Below are 15,874 nucleotides of genomic sequence, written 5' to 3'. Positions count from 1 at the left end.
ATGACCCCCAGAGACACCACCCTCTTCTGCCTCGGTGAGTCCTCAAATGCAAGTGGGTTAGAGGGAAAGATGGGGGGATCCCCAAATAGTCAAGGTCTCTCTCAACATGAGAACTCAGTGATTTTAGGAACTGCAGAGAAGATTCTTATCTCCTTAGTGGAGAGAGACGGTCTTTGCCCAGGTATCTGTAACTGCATCTGCCCAAGTCCCAACTCCATGCTAGCCTGTAAGGCTCCATGATCAAGTGGTCAAGTTGACCTTGTGGGGTTCATTCAACCCATGCCATGCTGTCTGGAGACCCATGATGGTTCCAGAGTTCCTACAGATGAGAGCCTCAGGGCTGGAATCTGGAAGATAAAACTAAAAGATGTCTTGTCTACTATGTTTGCTGTAGAAGAAAGAAAGGTCACCTGTGGGACTTCCCTGGCAGTCCAGTGGTTAAGAATCCACGCTTCCACGGCAGGGGGTGTGGGTTCGATCCCTGGTCAGGGAAATGAGATCCCACATGCCCTGTGGTGTGGCCAAAAAATAAAATCATTTTAAAAAATGACACCTGTAGGTCATTATGTTGGGTGATTTATAATAGAGACTGGAAATGTGCAGATTGAGTTTTCATGAGTGTCTCTCTTCCAGTGCTCTGTCTTGGCCAGAAGATTCAGGCACAGGATGGTAAGTGTTCCCCTAAGTCTCCTCCAGTCGCCCTCTATCCTCATGGCAGCTCCAGGATAGAAGAGCAGGAGACATGGTCTAAAGCCCAGATGAATTCCAATTTTATCCTTTGTTCTAGCTGTCTCTGCTGAGCTCCCCTTGCGTAACTTCCACCTCACTTTGGTCTCTTGGGATCCCTCAAACGCATTGTGCTCAGACCTGGATTTGGCCTTTGCCTCTGTTAGGCTGACTGTCCCTCAGAGGTGTGCATCTTACTGAATGTTCGCGACTGCAGGGATGAGAAAGTCGGGAACCATCTTCCGTCGTCCAACAGCCTCCCTATATCAAATGTACCTGCTTTCACAACCTAACTCTCCCCACTGCTATCCACTTTGCTTCATTTAAAGGGACACTGCCTTAGAGAACTTTGTGCAAGTAGCTTCAACTCTCAGAACCAATTTCTTTATCTATAAAAGAGAAATAAAAATAATAATGGAATCTACTGGATCATTGTGAGGCTTAATCGAGATAAACCATGTAAATAAAGTAAGTTACGTATTTGGTAAGTGTGTTACCTGTGATGATGAGGATGAAGGTGATCATGGGGGATAAAAAAGGTATTTGGACTCTATATGAAGGCCCAAGTCTCCACTTTCTTTGATTCATTACTTTTTTTTTTTTTTTTTGGCTGCGTTGGGTCTTCGTTGCTGTGTGCAAGCTTTCTCTAGTTGCGGTGAGCGGGGCTACTCTTCATCGCGGTGTGCGGGCTTCTCATTGCCGTGGCTTCTCTTGTTGTGCAGCACAGGCTCTAGGCGCCTGGGCTTCAGTAGTTGTGGCACGTGAGCTCAGTAGTTGTGGCTCACGAGCTCTAGAGCATGGGCTCAGTAGTTGTGGCGCACGGGCTTAGTTGCTCCGCGGCATGTGGGATCTTCCCTGACCAGGGCTCAAACCCATGTCCCCTGCATTGGCAGGCGGACTCTTAACCACTGAGCCACCAGGGAAGTCCTGATTCATTACTTTTTTTTTTTTTTTTTTTGCCGTACACAGGCCTCTCACTGTCGTGGCCTCTCCCGTTGCGGAGCACAGGCTCCGGACACGCAGGCCCAGCGGCCATGGCTCACGGGCCCAGCCCCTCCGCAGCATGTGGGATCTTCCCAGACCGGGGCACGATCCCGTGTCCCCCGCATTGGCAGGCGGACCCCCAACCACTGCGCCACCAGGGAAGCCCCTGATTCATTACTTTTTAATGCTAATTAATAATACAACATAAGGTTTTCTGAGAAGACGTACTTACTTTATTTACTCTCCTATCTTCCACAATGAGTAAGCCAAGTTCTATCTACAATGGATGCTTAAATTATAAATAGAAATGTGACTTTGGGCTAAAAAATAAAATAAAAAATAAAGGGACACTGCCGTAGTCGCACCCTCCTGTAGAACCTGCATGTTCTTCTGTAGTGCAGTACCGAATTGCTACTGTACATTCTGTCACCCCAACTACCTTCGTCCTCCTAAGGGGTGAAACCGCTTGTCCATCCATGTCTCCTTTCTTCCAGTTCCTTCTAAAGACTGTAGCCTGGATTATTTGTGTCTTTAAAATACGAATATATTTACCTCCCTCTTAAAGGTTCTCAGTAGTCAATCTTCAGATAAACCTACCCACTTCCCCAGGTCTCTCAAGCTCTGCCCACCTGGCTGGTGACTACCCGTCCAGCTCACCTTCCACTCTCCCTCTGACTCTCTCTGCTTTTCACCCGTGCTGACCTTACTTTAGCTTCTCCTTCACTCCTTGCACCTTATTAACTCGGGGATGTCCTCCATTGTCCTTCTATCTAACTGCAAGGCTCCAAACGTTCCTATCCACGTTGCCTAGGCAATTTTTTTTTTTAAGGCTGCACTGGGTCTTAGTTGCAGCATTCTGACTTCTTAGTTGTGGCATGTGGGCTTCTTAGTTGCAGCATGCGTACAGGATCTAGTTCCCCGACCAGGGATCGAACCTGGGCCCCCTACATTGGGAGTGTGGAGTCTTACCTACTGCGCCACCAGGGAAGTCCCTGCCTAGGCAGTTCTTACGCATCCTCACACAGCAGCTGAACGCTCGAGTTTGTTACCAGATCTCCAGGTTCTACACCTTCAGAACTGCTGACCACACATCATGACCTACAGCTGCATCCTTGTGTATTTTTTAAATTAATATCTGACTTTTTTCTATATCATCATTCTTACAGGTAGGGGTCTGTTCAGGTCAGCATTTCTCAACCTCGGTACTATTGACATTTGAGACTGGATAATCCTTTGTTTTAGGGGCAGTCCTGTGAAGTATAGGGTATTAAGCAGCACCTCGTCCTCTACCCGCTACATGCCAATAGTTATCTTCCACCACAACTGTGACAGCCAAAGATGTCTCCAGATATTGACAGACTGTCCCCTGGCAGGGACAACTGTCTGTCTCCTGTTGAGCGCCACTGGTTTAAGCCATGATAGCAGATAAACAATGTGCTGAGTTAATGGAGGCATCTCTCTGTGTATCTCAGAATAACAAATACATGGGAGGTACTGGTGAGTGAACGATACTGAACATAAGGAAGTCCTGCACGGTTCGTCTTGCTTCACAACAATCCTGCTGAGGACAGCAAACTCCCTTGTTTCCCCCTTCACAGAGCTGCAGTTGAGCACATCACTATCAGGTCTAAAATAGATGATACACCTTGACAAAGGGAACCAGCAGATTCTGAGTATCCCTCCCCTCGTTTGCTAGGTTCTGTATAGGGGTTAAAGCCAAGGACAGAAGTCTTCAACATGCAAAATCACTCGCTTAACGCCACTCCGCCACTCCGTGTGAATGCACTGGTGCCAAGAAGCTAACCCGCACCTTCGGGGACCCCAAAACATTTCCAAATCCCGTTCCATCCTAAATCGCATTCCCAGAGCGGGAGGTTCCAAGTCCCAGCCTTCCCGCCCTCTCTCACAGAACTAATCATCATATCCGTCAGACACTTGTTGGCTGTCCCCCACATTGCATTCTCTAACTGCTGCAGGAGAAACAGCTCTCCCGCATCTGCAGAGGAGCTGGAGTGAGAGAGTCCTAGTTTGCAGACCAGGCTGCACCACTCTTCAGTTTGTGGTCTTGAGCAATGGGCACGGTTTCCCCAAGCTTCAGCACCCTTACGTTAGAGTGAAGAGCAGAACTGCATTCTCATAAGGATTACCATGGCAACAAAACACCAAACAAACTGCCGGCCAGACCAGCGGTTGCTAGGGACTGCAGAGAGGGTAGGATTAACGTGGATGGGGTCTCCTCTGCGCGGCCATGAAAATGGAAGTAGACGGAGGTGATGACTGCACGACACTGAATGTACTGAATGCCACCGAATGGCATACGTTAAAAATGGTTAACTTTACGTTATGTAAATTTCACCTGAATAAAAAATACATATAACAAGGAAGGAATTCAGTTCCTCAAAAAATCCTTCAGTTCTTAAAAGCTGAATGTCCAATCCAGCAATTCCACTTGCATATATATAACAAAAGAAATTGAAAGCAGGGATTCTAACAAGATATTTATACACCCACGTTCATAGCAACATTATTCACAATAGCCAGAAGGTGGAAACAACCCAAATAGCCATTGACATGAATGTATAAGTAAAACGTGGTCTATACAAACAGTGGAATATTATTCAGCCATAAAAAGGAAAGATATGCTGACATGGGCTACAACATGGATGGGTCCTGATGACATCACACGAAGTCAAATATGCCAGACACGGAAAGACAAATATTGTGTTATTCCACTGACGCAAGGTACGCAGGATAGGGAAATTCATAGAGACAGTCAGTTAGAAGTGACCAGGGCCTAAGGAAAGAGAGAGTGGAGAGTTACTGCTTAATGGTTACAGGGTTTTTGTTTGAAATCATGAAAACGTCCTGAAAATAGATGGTCGTGATGGTTGCACAATATGGTGAGTGTCATTAATGCCACTGAGCTGTGCACTTAAAATTGGTTTACTGCTGCTTCCCACTAGCTGTCTATTTCACATTGGGTAGTGTGTGTCGATGCTACTCTCACTTCGCCCCAGCTTCCCCCTCCCTTGCCAAAAAAATGGTTTAAATAGTAAATTTTGTGTTTATGTAACACATTTTATTTCACCACAATTAGAAAATACTAAAAACAAGTATTTTAAAGGTAGGAAATATAAGTCCATCACACCTTAATTTATTTGTTCCCCCCATAGTGAAAGAAAGAAGTATGGTTTCTCCATGGCAGGGCACCTGAGTCTGGGCTCTATTTTCTTCTAGGGAATCTTCCCATTCCTACCATATCTGCCACGCCCGGTTCTGTGATTCCCTGGAATGAGTCTGTGAAGATCCTGTGTGGGGGAACTCCAGAGTCTTTCCTGTACCAACTGGAGATCCTGAGAAACTCCACATACAAAGTGGTGGAGAAGAAATGGGGATTTCAGAAGACAGCTGAGTTTGTCATTAAACGCATGGATACTAATACTGCAGGACGTTATCAGTGCCGATACAGAAAACAGTACAGCTCGTCAGTGCACAGCGAAGCCCTGGAGCTGGTAGTGACAGGTGAGGCCTGTCTCTGACCCTCAGCTCTTTTTCCTTGCTTATCTTTTCAGAGATGCTATTTTTAGAACAGTTTCAGATTTCCAGGGAAACGGAGGAGATACAACAGAGAGTTCCCACACACCCAGCACCCAGGTGCACACATGTTCCTTTACTATGATACACCCCTTACCATTAATGAACCAATATTGATACATTATAATGAGCCGACGTTCATGGAGACTTCCTTCGTGGTTACCCGACATCCTTCATCTCTTCTGGGATCCCATCCCACACTGCATTTAGGCGTCGTGTCTCTTTAGTTCCCCCTTGGCTGTGGAAGTTGCTCAGACTTTCCTCGTCTTTGATGACGTCGACAGTTTTGAGGGGTGCTGCTCTGGTGTTTTGCAGGACGCCCCACTATTGGAAGTTGTCTAATGTTTTACTCATGATAAGACAGGGGCTATGGATCACGGTGAAGACGACCACCAAGGCCCAGTGCCATTTTTTTTTTTTTTTTTTTGCTCTACGCGGGCCTCTCACTGCTGTGGCCTCTCCCGTTGCGGAGCACAGGCTCCGGACGCGCAGGCTCAGCGGCCACGGCTCACGGGCCCAGCCGCTCCGCGGCATGTGGGATCTTCCCGGACCGGGGCACGAACCCGCGTCCCCTGCATCGGCAGGCGGACTCTCAACCGCTGCGCCACCAGGGAAGCCCCAGCGCCATTTTTAATCATATCATAGCAAGGGTACGTACTATACCAATGAATACGGCTGTTGACGCTGAGCTCGCATACCCGGCTGAGACGGTGTTTGTCAGGTTTTTCCACTGTAACATGTCTCTTCCTCCCACCCTCCCTTTCCATGTGGAAGGAAATCACTATATGCAGCTCATACCTAAGGAGTGAGGAGTTATGCTCCTGCGGTATGCATCCAGCCCTCAGTTTGAAGCTCTGTCCTCAGGGTGGCCTAACCCCGTGTTTCTAGAAGGTTGCACCCTGAGTTTCCAGGTTCTTCTACCTTTTCTTCTTATACAAAGAATAAAAAGAATATCCTTCAGCCCCCGCCATAACTCCTCAGACTCTCTGGATACCATTCCCTCTCTTCCCCAACATATGGCTTGTGATACTGTGACTTATACTAAGAAACATATATTTGGTCTTCATCCTCGTTCCTGGCACAGAGCTCCCCAAACCCTTGGGATTCCCTAAGCGATGAGCAATAAAGGTGTCTTCATTTTCATAGGAAATCCCTGTCAACCACACCTGAGTTTATGTTAATGAGGTGACTTTTGGAAAGCACCTAAGGATGGGGGCTGGTTGCCAGGGGTCATGGGACAGTTGGAACTTTCAGCCCCACCTCACCTGACCTCCAGAGAGGGCAGAGAGGCTGGAGGTTCAATCAATGGCCAAAGACTTAAAGAGTCTTGCCCACGTAACGAAGCCCTACGCATCTCTTCCATCTGGCTGTTCCTGATACATGCTTTCATAATAAACCAGAAATCCAGTAAGTAAACTGGTTTCCTGAGTTCTGTAAGCCACCCTAGCAAATAAATTGAACCCAAGAACTGGGTCCTGGTAACTTCTGATTTATAGCCATTGAGTCAGAAGCACAGGTGACAACCTAGACTTTTGATTGGCGTCTGAAGTGGGGGCGGTCTTGTAGGACTGAGCTCTTAACCTGGAGCCCTAAACCTGGGGGATCTGACGTTATTGCCAGGGAGACAGTGTCAGAATTGAGTTGACTTGGGCTTCCCTGGTGGCGCAGTGGTTGGGAGTCCGCCTGCCGATGCAGGGGACGCGGGTTCGTGCCCCGGTCCGGGAAGATGCCGCGGAGCGGCTGGTCCCGTGAGCCATGGCCGCTGAGCCTGCGCGTCCGGAGCCTGTGCTCCGCAACGGGAGAGGCCACGACAGTGAGAGGCCCGCGTACCGCAAAAAATAAATAAATAAGGAATTGAGTTGACTTGTGAGATGCCCAGCTGGGGTCTCATAATTGCTCGGCGGTGTGGGGAGAAACCCACACGCTGCAATTGGGAACAGAATCGCGTGGCAGTTCTGGCTTTAGAGACTAGATCACTGTCTCTCGAAGCTGGCATCTCATCTGCCTGCTTGATCAGCTCTATCTACAGTAACTGGGGACAGAGTATAGATCCTGTAGTAGTGAGATGGGATGTTACCACCTCCCATTCCATTGCAGCAGGAAATGTCAGCTTCTTCGCTTCTCTTAGCATGGATCCAACATGAGTGGCGGGGATCCAGGGGGATGACACAAAATCTTGCTAACAGCTCACTCTCTGCTCTTTTAGGCTTGTATGACAAACCCTCCCTCTCCACTAATGGGTGCCTTGTGGTGATGCCAGGGGAGAGTGTTTCCCTCCGGTGCAGTTCAGCACACATCTCATTCGATAGATTTTCACTGAGCAAGGAGAGAAGGGCCGTTCTGTCACAGCACCAAAACGGGGGACGCTGGGGTGACTTCATTCTGGGTCCTGTGAACCTCAGCTTCTCAGGGATCTACACATGCTACAGTTGGTACAGTGGCAGCCCTTATGTATGGTCAGCCCCCAGTGATGCCCTGCAGCTTGTGGTCACAGGTAAGTGCACCCCCGCCCACACGTGTGTCCTCTTCCTCAGGGCTCTGGCTGACTGTTCAGGGCCTTGGCATCAGGCAGGAATACAAAGAGATGCACTAAGAAAGAACAGTGGGGCAGGAGAGAGTCATTACTCAGAGGACCACGAAGAGAGAAGAAGCACTTCTCTATCCATTCTTCTGTTGAGGGACATTTAGGCTGCTTCCATGTCCTGGCTATCGTGAAAGCACTGCAATGAACACTGGGGCGCATGTATCCTTTCGGACCGTGTCTTTCTCCAGATATATGTCCAGGAGTGGGATTGAAGGATCATACGGTAGCTGTATTTTCAGTTTTTTAAGGAACCTCCATACTGTTCTCCACAGTGGCTGTACCAATTTACATTCCCACCAACAGTGTAGGAGGGTTCCCTTCTCTCCACACCCTCTCCAGCAGAAGATGTGGTATATATATACAATGCAATATTACTCAGCCATAAAAAGGAATGAAATAATGCTATCTGCAGCAACATGGATGGACCTAGAGATTGTCAACTGAGTGAAGTAAGTCAGACAGAGAAAGATAAATATCGTGTGATATCGCTTATATGCGGAATCTTTTCTTTAAAAAAATGACACAAATGAACTTATTCACAAAACAGAAACAGACTGACAGACTTAGAGAACGAACTTATGGTTACCAGGGGGGAAGCGGGGGGAATAGTTAGGGAGTTTGGGATTGACAGGTACACACTGCTATATTTAAAATGAATAACCAACAAGGCCCTACTGTACAGCACAGAGAACTCTGCTCAATACTATGTAACAACCTAAGTGGGAAAAGAATTTGAAAAAGAATAGATACATGTATAACTGAATCACTCTGCTGTACACCTGAAACTATCACAACATTATTAATCGACTGTACTCCAATATAAAATAAATATTTTAAAAAATGAGAGAGAGAGAAGAAGCACTTCTCACCCACACCACATTTGACTTTCACATCCTCTCCTTGAGTTCTCCAGTTTCCTTTGAAAACACGTGGCCTGTTGAGAAAGGAGAGGCCAACGTTTGGAGTCACATTAAGGGGTGTTGTTGAGATAGCAGATGCCAGACACAAGCTTTGACGAATCCACTTCCTTTTTCACACGCTTAGTTGCAGCTGAGAATCCTGAAACTAACCTATAATACTAGAATCCACTCGGAGTGGGTGACTGAGGAAGACTCTAAAAAAACTCTATCGAGGGACTTCCCTGGTGGTCCAGTGGTTAAGACTCGGTGCTTCCACTGCAGAGAGCACAGGTTCCATCCCTAGTCGGGAAACCAGATTCCAGATGCCGTGCTGTGCAGCCAAAAAAAAAAAAAAACCCTCTATCAAGAGCTTCATTTTTGGGAATTCACTAGTGGTCCAACGGTTAAGACTCGGGGCTTTCACTGCCATGGGCCCGGATTCAATCCCTGGCTGCATAACTAAGATCCCGCAAGCCACGCGGCGTGGTCAAAAAAAAAAAAAAAGTTTCATTTTATGTTGTTTGCACGCATCACTGCCCAGAGGGAGAAAACAAAGAGTTATAGCAGAGAAAAGCAGCTGCTGACTGCTGAGTGGGAATGACCACACTTGTCTCTCTTATGTACCTTGTCCAGTCATTCTACAAGCTCAGCAAATATGATAGTCATGGCACTGTAAGATCATACAGACAGAATGGTCTTTTCAATGAATGTTGCAGGGACAATTGGGCAATAGTGGAGGAGGGGTGAATTTATTAGCCTTTTCCTTTAGAGTAGATAATCAATGAATCTTGTTTTAGAAATCACCTCCTATCCAACGTCAAGGTGGTATTATCTTCTCAAACTTGAAACATTTTGCACTTTGCAATTAGGAACTCCAAATCCACTTGGAACTGATTTCTGTATTTTAACAGGAGAGAGTTACTAGGATTTCTCAGCATTGTAATTTCACACTATTTTATTACATCCTTGAGAGGAAGAGAGGCCCATGAAGTCCATAAAACAAATGGAGAAATCTTTTTAAAGGTTCAGTGAACAGAAATGTCTGGTGAAAGGTCACACAATAGTGGAGATAAATTTTCCCTAAGTTTTTGCGTTCTGTTTTTTTGTTTTGTTTTGTTTTTGTTTTTCGTGTTTTGTTTCTTCGGCGGCATGGCATGCGGGATCCTGGTTCCCTGAGCAGGGATTGAACCCGTGTCCCCTACAGTGGAAGCACAGAGTCTTACCTCCTGGATGGCCAGGGAAGTCCCAAAATTTTCTCTAAGCTTATCTGAAATGTTTCTCCTACTTGCTTCCCAGATACCAGCCATCCTGTACCCTTTGTCATGTATGAGAAAGGAACACACATTGTTATGTGGGGTGAAGATGACGTAGAGGAGAGACTTTCAGACTCTGGATCCATGAAGATGTTGCAGGGACATGATTAGACAGTCACTGACACTGCCACGTGAGGAGGGAATGAAAAGCACACACAACATGCTCATACCCACCTCCTCCCCGTTTTACAAGACTCCCCGGGGAACCACACCCTTGGACCTACGTTTAATGTGAAGTAGGGTGCTCATGAATGCATGCACGTGTGGAGGAGGGGGTCCCAGTGAAACCACAAATAGGGAAATGAGCTCCCCTTCCAGGGCTCTTGGGATGGGATGGAATGAAACATGACCAGTGATCATTCATCTCTTCTAAATTACGTCTCTAGATACCACGAACCAAGATCACACGACGGAGAACTTGATTCGAATGGGCATGGCAGGGCTGTCCCTGGTGGTTCTCTTGGTCATTCTGGCTGAAAATTGGCTTGGCCATCAGGTTCCACACAAGGAAGACCAGCAAGAACTGCCTGAACTGAGCTGCAGTAGACAGAAAGACAGAATGGACCTTCGGACTAACTCCAAAGGGTCACCAGGTAGACACCAGGCACTGAACACAACAGCCAGCACTTGTGGAGTCCTGGAAAGCTACGTGGAGAACACAAGGGAGAACGCAGTACTAACAAGCTTGGATCCCTTTGCAAACCAATCAAATGGTATTTTCTTATATGAATCTGATATATTTGCAGCCCACCCTGCTAGACTTTGGTGATAAAATTCTCAGTACAGGGCCTTCCCTGGTGGTGTAGTGGATAAGACTCCACGCTCCCAATGCAGGGGGCCCGGGTTCAATCCCTGGTCAGGGAACTAGATATACCACATGCATCCCGCAACTAAGAGTTTGTGTGCCACAACTAAGGAGCCCGCCTGCCGCAACTAAGGACCCCACGTGGTGCAACTAAGGAGAGCCCGCCTGCCGCAACTAAGGACCCCACGTGGTGCAACTAAGGAGCCAGCAAGCTGCAAATAAGGAGCGCATTTGCCGCAACTAAGACCCAGTGCAACCAAATAAATAAATAAATATTTTTTAAAAATATCAATATAATCTTTGCTTAACTCTTCCTGTGATAAAAAAAATAATGCAAAGCATTCTCAATTCTCCTTGCTGACTGTTTTTCACCCCTCCTCCACACAAGTTCTGGCTCATACATTCATTTTGTCTTGAACTTATCAGCAAAACCAAATACCATTACATCCTCCTGATAGAAGACCTTAACACCTAGAATTCCATTAATTACAAAGGCTAATAATTAATTATGAATACTGTCCACTCAACGTACCATATATTCCACGCCATAACTGTGCTTCTAGCTTTCCCTACAGTAACATTTGTGTGTTAACACATGCTTTTCCGACTCTTAAGAAGACTCTCCTGTTCTTATGAAACTAACCCACTTCAAAATGTCTCATGCCTCCAACGCAAAGTAAACAGACTTGTGAAAGCAGCCGAACAAGCATCTCCTTTGGATCATCTCAGTACTTCAAGCTACTCAGTCTATCGATTCATCTTTTTGTAGTATGCATCATGACGTCTAGGAAACATGAAGTACTGGATCTATTTATTGAGATCATGAATAAATAAGTTAGTGACTGAGCCAGATAAACAAGGAAATGTTAGTGGCTGAGCCGAATAAACAACACAGAAGTGCCACAGTTGCAGAGGAGGACTAATGAGAGTCTTTATATCACATCCAAACCGACCAGAGAAATGCAAGGCAGTTTGTTTCCAAGAGAGGGAAAAGATTAGCTTCACATACGTGGTTCTGTCTATGGTAGGGCCTCGTTTGGAAAAGGGGTTCCGAGAATAAAAGGGCCCTGCACTCCTAGGAAAATGATTGATCTTTCTGTAGCCGCGATGACAAGCGGCCAACAGAATGGGTTTATAACCCATCGTCAATGACCACTCACGTTGGCCATTGAACCAATCAGACAGCTCCCTGCTTCTAAATGTCAGCCAATCAGAAACAGGTTCACTCCAGTAACCACACCGGTGACAGACAGCCAATCCAAATAGACTCCGTCGAACAAACATGCTTTTACGGATAATGTTCAAACCAGAAGAGCCCCTGAAAATCCACATTTCCCAAAAACCCCGTATAGGATCAGCAGTAGGCTCTGCTCAGAGACACTGTGTCTGGCCAGCATAACTCTCCCTCACTACAGTAATAACAAATTCGGCTTTGCCTTCTTATTTCAGACATTGAGTAGCGAGTGCGTTAGCCTTCGGCAGTTTATGTATTAGACTGATTTAAGTTAAGGTCTTTGCTTAAGGGCAAGGTGTATGGCGGCTTATAATCCATGACTTTAAGGTTTTTTTAAAAAATTTTTGTTGGAGTATAGTTGCTTTACAATGTTGTGCTAGTTTCTGCTGTACAGCAAAGGGAATCAGCTATACATATACATATATCCACTCTTTTTTAGATTATTTTCCGTATACATGACTTTCAGTTCTATGTTAGGCATTATGCTGGTCGTTTCATTTATATGAGCATACTGTAACGCCGTGAATTTTAATTTCATCAATTTTAATTCAATCAATCATGTGACAGTCATGTCACACGAGCAAACAGAGGCTCAGGAATGGTATGATTTGGATAATGATATGAAGATGTGGACACAGAGTTTCGGTCTGGGAAGATGAAAAATTCTAGAGCTGGATAGTGGTGATGATTACATGATGATGTACATGTCCTAGTTGCCACTGAACTGTACACTTAAAAGTGGTAAAGGCGGGCTTCCCTCGTGGCGCAGTGGTTGAGAGTCTGCCTGCCGATGCAGGGGACACGGGTTCGTGCCCCGGTCTGGGAAGATCCCACATGCCGCGGAGCGGCTGGGCCCGTGAGCCATGGCCGCTGAGCCTGCGTGTCCGGAGCCTGTGCTCCGCAACGGGAGAGGCCACAACAGTGAGAGGCCCGCGTACCGCAAAACAAAAAAAAATGGTAAAGGTGATAAATTTCATGTATGTGGAGCTTTTTACCATAATAAAAAAAAACTTTTAAAAATGGTTAAAATGGTAAATTTTGTGTTATGTATGTTTTGCCACAATTTTTAAAAAGTTCTTTGTGGTCTATAGAAACTGAAAGTAGATTAGTGGTTGCCCAAAGCTGGGAGAGTGAGGGGGTATTGGACAGTGAGTGCTAGTGGGTATTGGAGGGGGTTTTTTTTTTGGGGGGGGGGTGATTAAAAAGTTCTGAAATTAGATTATGGTGATGGTTGAGCAACTCTCAATATAATAAAAACCACTGAATTCTACACTTTAAATGGTAAATTGTATAGTATGTATATTATATCTCAATTAAGTTGAGTTTCTTCAACTATCAAAAATGATTAAATTATTAGTAACACCCTCAGTGGCTGAGTCATGACTTGAAATCCATCATCTCCAACAGGGCTTACAGTGTGCATACGGGGATAGTCCTAGGAGCACAGGTGTGAGCTTAAGGTGAAAACTGGGGCTGGACTAAATAGATACAGAGAAGTACCTGAGAAACCAGAGGCAAACGTAGGGAGAATGGATGGCATGACTGCCCTTAGTATGTGGTGTCCAGGGAAGACACTCCAGGTTCAGAGCATATTCCCCTAAGATGATCACCCAACCCCTCTAATGAGCTGGATAAAACATGGCATTTATTTACCTTATTTGTGCTTCAGTTCCTTATCTGGAAATGGTGGAGTAAATGCTGTCAACTTCATCGGGTTATCATGAGAATTCAATGAATGAATGATGCCAGCCACTCAAAACAGTGCCTACACATAGGAAATGTTTTTCAGGTCTGGTTACCAGAAACCTTGCCTCTCAAGATGATTTTATCTTCAGATCTTTGCACACTGCTGGAATAAACTGTTCCACTCTGAGTTGGTGAGCTCCATAGCGAAAAATAGAGGAGGAAAGTATCATTACTATTATGTGATGTGGGGGTAGCACTCGCCCCCATTTCCATACCAACTTCAAGAATTACTATAAATAACCAAGAGAGTGTGTCATTGACCAAAAAATAGACAAATAGATCAACAGAATGGAATAGATAGCTCAGAAATAGACCCATATAAATACAGTCAACTGATTTTTCACAAAGGAACAAGAGCAATACAGTGGAGCAAAGAGACTCTCTTCAACAAACGGGGCTGGAACACCCGGACATCCACACGCAAAAACATGAATCTAGACAGACCTTACACCCTTCACAAAAGCGAACTCAAAATGGATCACAGGCCTCAATGTAAAACGAAAACTACAAAACTCTTAGAAAAAAACATAGACAATCTTGGGTTTTGTGATGCCTTTTTAGATACAACACCAAAGACATGATCCATGAGAGGAAAAATCGATAAGCTGGGATTGATTAAAATTTAAAAATGCTACTCTGTGATAGACAGTATCAAGAGACATGAAAAGCCACAGACTGGAAGAAAACATCTGTGAAAAAATGAAATTCGACCCTTTTTTACACCACACATAAAAGTTAACTTAAAATGGATTAAAGACTTAAACACAGGGACGTCCCTGGTGGCGCAGTGGTTAAGAATCCGCCTGCCAATGCAGGGGACACAGCTCCAAGCCCTGGTTGGGGAAGATCCCACATGCCGCGGAGCAACTAAGCATGTGGGCCACAACTACTGAGCCTGCGTGCCACAACTACTGAAGCCCGTGTGTCTAGAGCCCGTGCTCCTCAACAAGAGAAGCCACTGCAATGAGAAGCCCGCGCACCACAATGAAGAGCAGCCCCCACTCGCCACAACTAGAGAAAGCCCTCATGCAGTAACGAAGACCCAACGCAGCCAAAATATATATATATAAATAAATTTACTTTTTTAAAAAAAGACTTAAACATAAAACCCCAAACACTAACACTCCCAGTAGAAAACATAAGAAAAAATGTACCGTAACATTGATCTTGTCAATAATTTTTTTGGATATGACACCAAAAGCACAGGCAACAAAAGCAAAAATACACAAGTGGGACTACATAAAACTAAAAAGATTCTGCACAGCAAAGGAAACCATCCACAGTGGGACACCACCAGCCCCAGGATCCCTGGGGTCCCACAAGAAGCCACCCTGGAACCTGGGCCTGCCCACCAGTGGGTAAGCAGCCACCATGCGAGGCAGGGCCTGACAGTCAGACAGGCGAGGGTCCACACCACCTACTAGTGCACCACAGATACAGGGAAGATGACACACAGATGGCCAACAGGCGTGTGAAAAGATGCTCAACATCTCTAATTATCAGAGAGGTGCAAATCAAAACAACACTGAGATATCCCCTCACACCTGTCAGAATGGCCACCATCAAAAAGTCTACAAATAATAAATGCTGGAGAGGGTGGGGAGAAAAGGGAACCCTCCTACACTGTTGGTGGGAATGTAAATTGGTGTAGGCACTATGGAGAACAGTACGGAGGATCCTCAAAAAATTAAAAATAAAACTACCATATGATCCAGCAATTCCGCACCTGGGTATACATCCGGAACAAATGAAAGCACTGATTCAAAAACATACATGCATCCTAATGTCCATAGCAACACTGTTTACAATAGTCAGGACACAGAAGCAACCCCAGTGTCCATCAACAGACGACTGGATTAAGAAGATGTGATATAGGGGCTTCCCTGGTGGCGCAGTGGTTGAGAGTCCGCCTGCTGATGCAGGGGACACGGGTTCGTGCCCCGGTCCGGGAGGATGCCACATGCCGCGGAGCGGCTGGACCCGTGAGCC

The 15,874-nt window shown here is 45.8% G+C and overlaps 1 protein-coding gene across 1 annotated transcript; it reads left to right on the top strand.

Moving 5' to 3' along the window:
* Positions 1-10,711, top strand: FCAR (Fc alpha receptor). Its single transcript, XM_060132003.1, is given in 6 exon segments — positions 1-34; positions 634-669; positions 4,948-5,232; positions 7,511-7,798; positions 10,487-10,652; positions 10,654-10,711. Coding segments are annotated over 6 exon segments (867 nt in total).
* Positions 10,712-15,874: the final 5,163 nt, after the last annotated feature.

Source organism: Lagenorhynchus albirostris, chromosome 19 (genome assembly GCF_949774975.1).
Source record: "Lagenorhynchus albirostris chromosome 19, mLagAlb1.1, whole genome shotgun sequence".
NCBI classification, from domain to species: Eukaryota; Metazoa; Chordata; class Mammalia; order Artiodactyla; family Delphinidae; genus Lagenorhynchus; species Lagenorhynchus albirostris.
Note: the sequence above shows the minus strand (reverse complement) of the source record. Positions and strands in the feature narration are given on the sequence as shown.